Source organism: Myotis brandtii, unplaced genomic scaffold, assembly GCF_000412655.1.
Source record: "Myotis brandtii unplaced genomic scaffold, ASM41265v1 scaffold915, whole genome shotgun sequence".
Lineage (NCBI taxonomy): Eukaryota > Metazoa > Chordata > Mammalia > Chiroptera > Vespertilionidae > Myotis > Myotis brandtii.
The window spans coordinates 395,561-397,304 of NW_005371769.1; the positions used below are offsets into that span (position 1 = coordinate 395,561).

At 59.3% G+C, this 1,744-nt stretch overlaps 1 protein-coding gene across 1 annotated transcript in view; it reads right to left on the reverse strand.

Moving 5' to 3' along the window:
- The window catches only part of ABHD16B (abhydrolase domain containing 16B), a 2,455-nt gene extending 1,809 nt beyond the window's left edge, over window positions 1-646 (reverse strand). Inside the window, exon 1 of the mRNA XM_005885604.2 lies at window positions 4-646. Coding sequence (XP_005885666.1) covers window positions 4-195 — 192 coding nt within the window. The 5' untranslated portion in view covers window positions 196-646. The remainder of the gene's footprint in view (window positions 1-3) is intronic.
- Window positions 647-1,744: the final 1,098 nt, after the last annotated feature.

Below are 1,744 nucleotides of genomic sequence, written 5' to 3' on the forward strand. Positions count from 1 at the left end.
GGCATCCTGGAGCAGCCACACGCCAGCTGCAGCCGCCGTGCATGTCAGCGCTCGGTGACTGCTGCCCCCCGCACGGGTGCTCACGTCATCCCAGCGGAAGTCCACGGGCCAGCTGCGGAAGTTGTAGGTGTAGTTGGCGGTCAGGTAGATCTTGAATACGTGCACCAGCGCCTTCACGAAGCAGACGATACACATGGGCGTCGAGGCTGCTCTGCGGGAACCCTAATGCGCAGTTTCCGGGGACCCCGACCCGGCCCAGCGGGCGCTGCAGGGGCTAGCACCGCTCTGAGCTGTCCTGGGTGGTGCCTCCTCGCCTGTGGCATCTGCACCAGTCTGCTTTGTGAGTCACTGTTGCTGGGGGGAGGGGCTACACCCTGTGATGGGCTCATAAAGGGTTCCCAGGCCCTCAAGTGCTGCCCCACCCTTGGGACACAAACACCCTCCCTATGCCCTCCTTGACTATATCTCCCCCATCCCTGCTTCACCCACCTCCCCTTTAAACAGAGGTAGGAGATTCCCACACTGGAGGTAAAGGGAGCCGGGGCAGGCCCAGCAGCTCTGGGGGCAGGCTGTCTGAGCATTTGCAAAGACAAAGTAGTCTGGAGAAGCGGGGTGGGGGTTGGAGTGGGGAGTGGGGGTGGAGGGGATAAGGTGGGGGTGTCGAGGTTCCCTGCCCAGACCTGTGCTAGATGCCCCCAGCCCTCCCTGTGCACTGAGCAGCCCAGGAACTCGGACAATGCGGCTGGTGGGCCCTGCTGGAGCAGGGAGGCAGCCTGTGCTCAGGGGTGTGGCCCCCACCCCTCCACACCTTATCTTAGAAAAGGGGCGAATGCAGGTGGAAACCCCCGCCTGTTCCGGATCCTCTTTCCAATGGCACCAGCACAGCAGTGACCTTCTCCAGGTGGGCTCTTCCTGGTCAGTGTTCCTCATTTTCAGCCCCTGGTCAAGCCCTCCTCCACCTAAAACCGCCCCCACAAGATGTATCTTCCTCTTTTCTAGAAGGCTCCAGTGGGTTCCCCTTTTTCTCCACCAGAGTGGGCCAGTCCACCAGAGGGTAAAGGTGGCAGGGTAGAGGCCACAAGGGGAGCCAGGGAAGAGCCAGACAGGGGCCTCATTCAACCGTTGCCTGGACCTGAAACAGGAATTTGGCAAAGCTAGCCAGCCTCCTGCAGCCCAAGAGCCTTCTGGGGAGAGGTTCCCGGACCAGTAGCCCTCTCTGTTTCCCTGTGTGTCTGGGTTGTAGGCACAGCAACCCAGTCAGCCCCACCACGTTGGGAAGCAGAGCTGAGAGCATTCCTGCCCTTAGGGGGTGGAGGGCAGTATGGGTCAGTGGGCAAGGAGGCTGGGTTGGGAGGGTTGACTGTCCCCTAGGGTTTCCAGATAAAAGACCGAATACCCAGTTAAATTTGAATTTCAGATAAAGAGCAAATACTTTTTGAGTATAAGTATGTCCTAAATATTGCATGGGACATACTAGATATCCTGTTTGTCAGTTGGTTTTCGCTAAATCTGGCAACTCTACCCCCTGCATCCACCCCCAGCTGGAGAGACCCAGATTTCCCAGCTCTGCTTCCAGATTGGGCTGCTCTGCTCATTGGCCAGGGCCTGAGGCCCAGATAGTGTCTCAGGGCCCACGGGTGCACCTGGGCAACGGGCCCCTTCCTGTTCCTCTGCCCTGCAACCACCCCATCTCTTCACTGCCCTAAGAGGGAGCCCCCTGGGCACCACAACTGGGTCAAAGGAT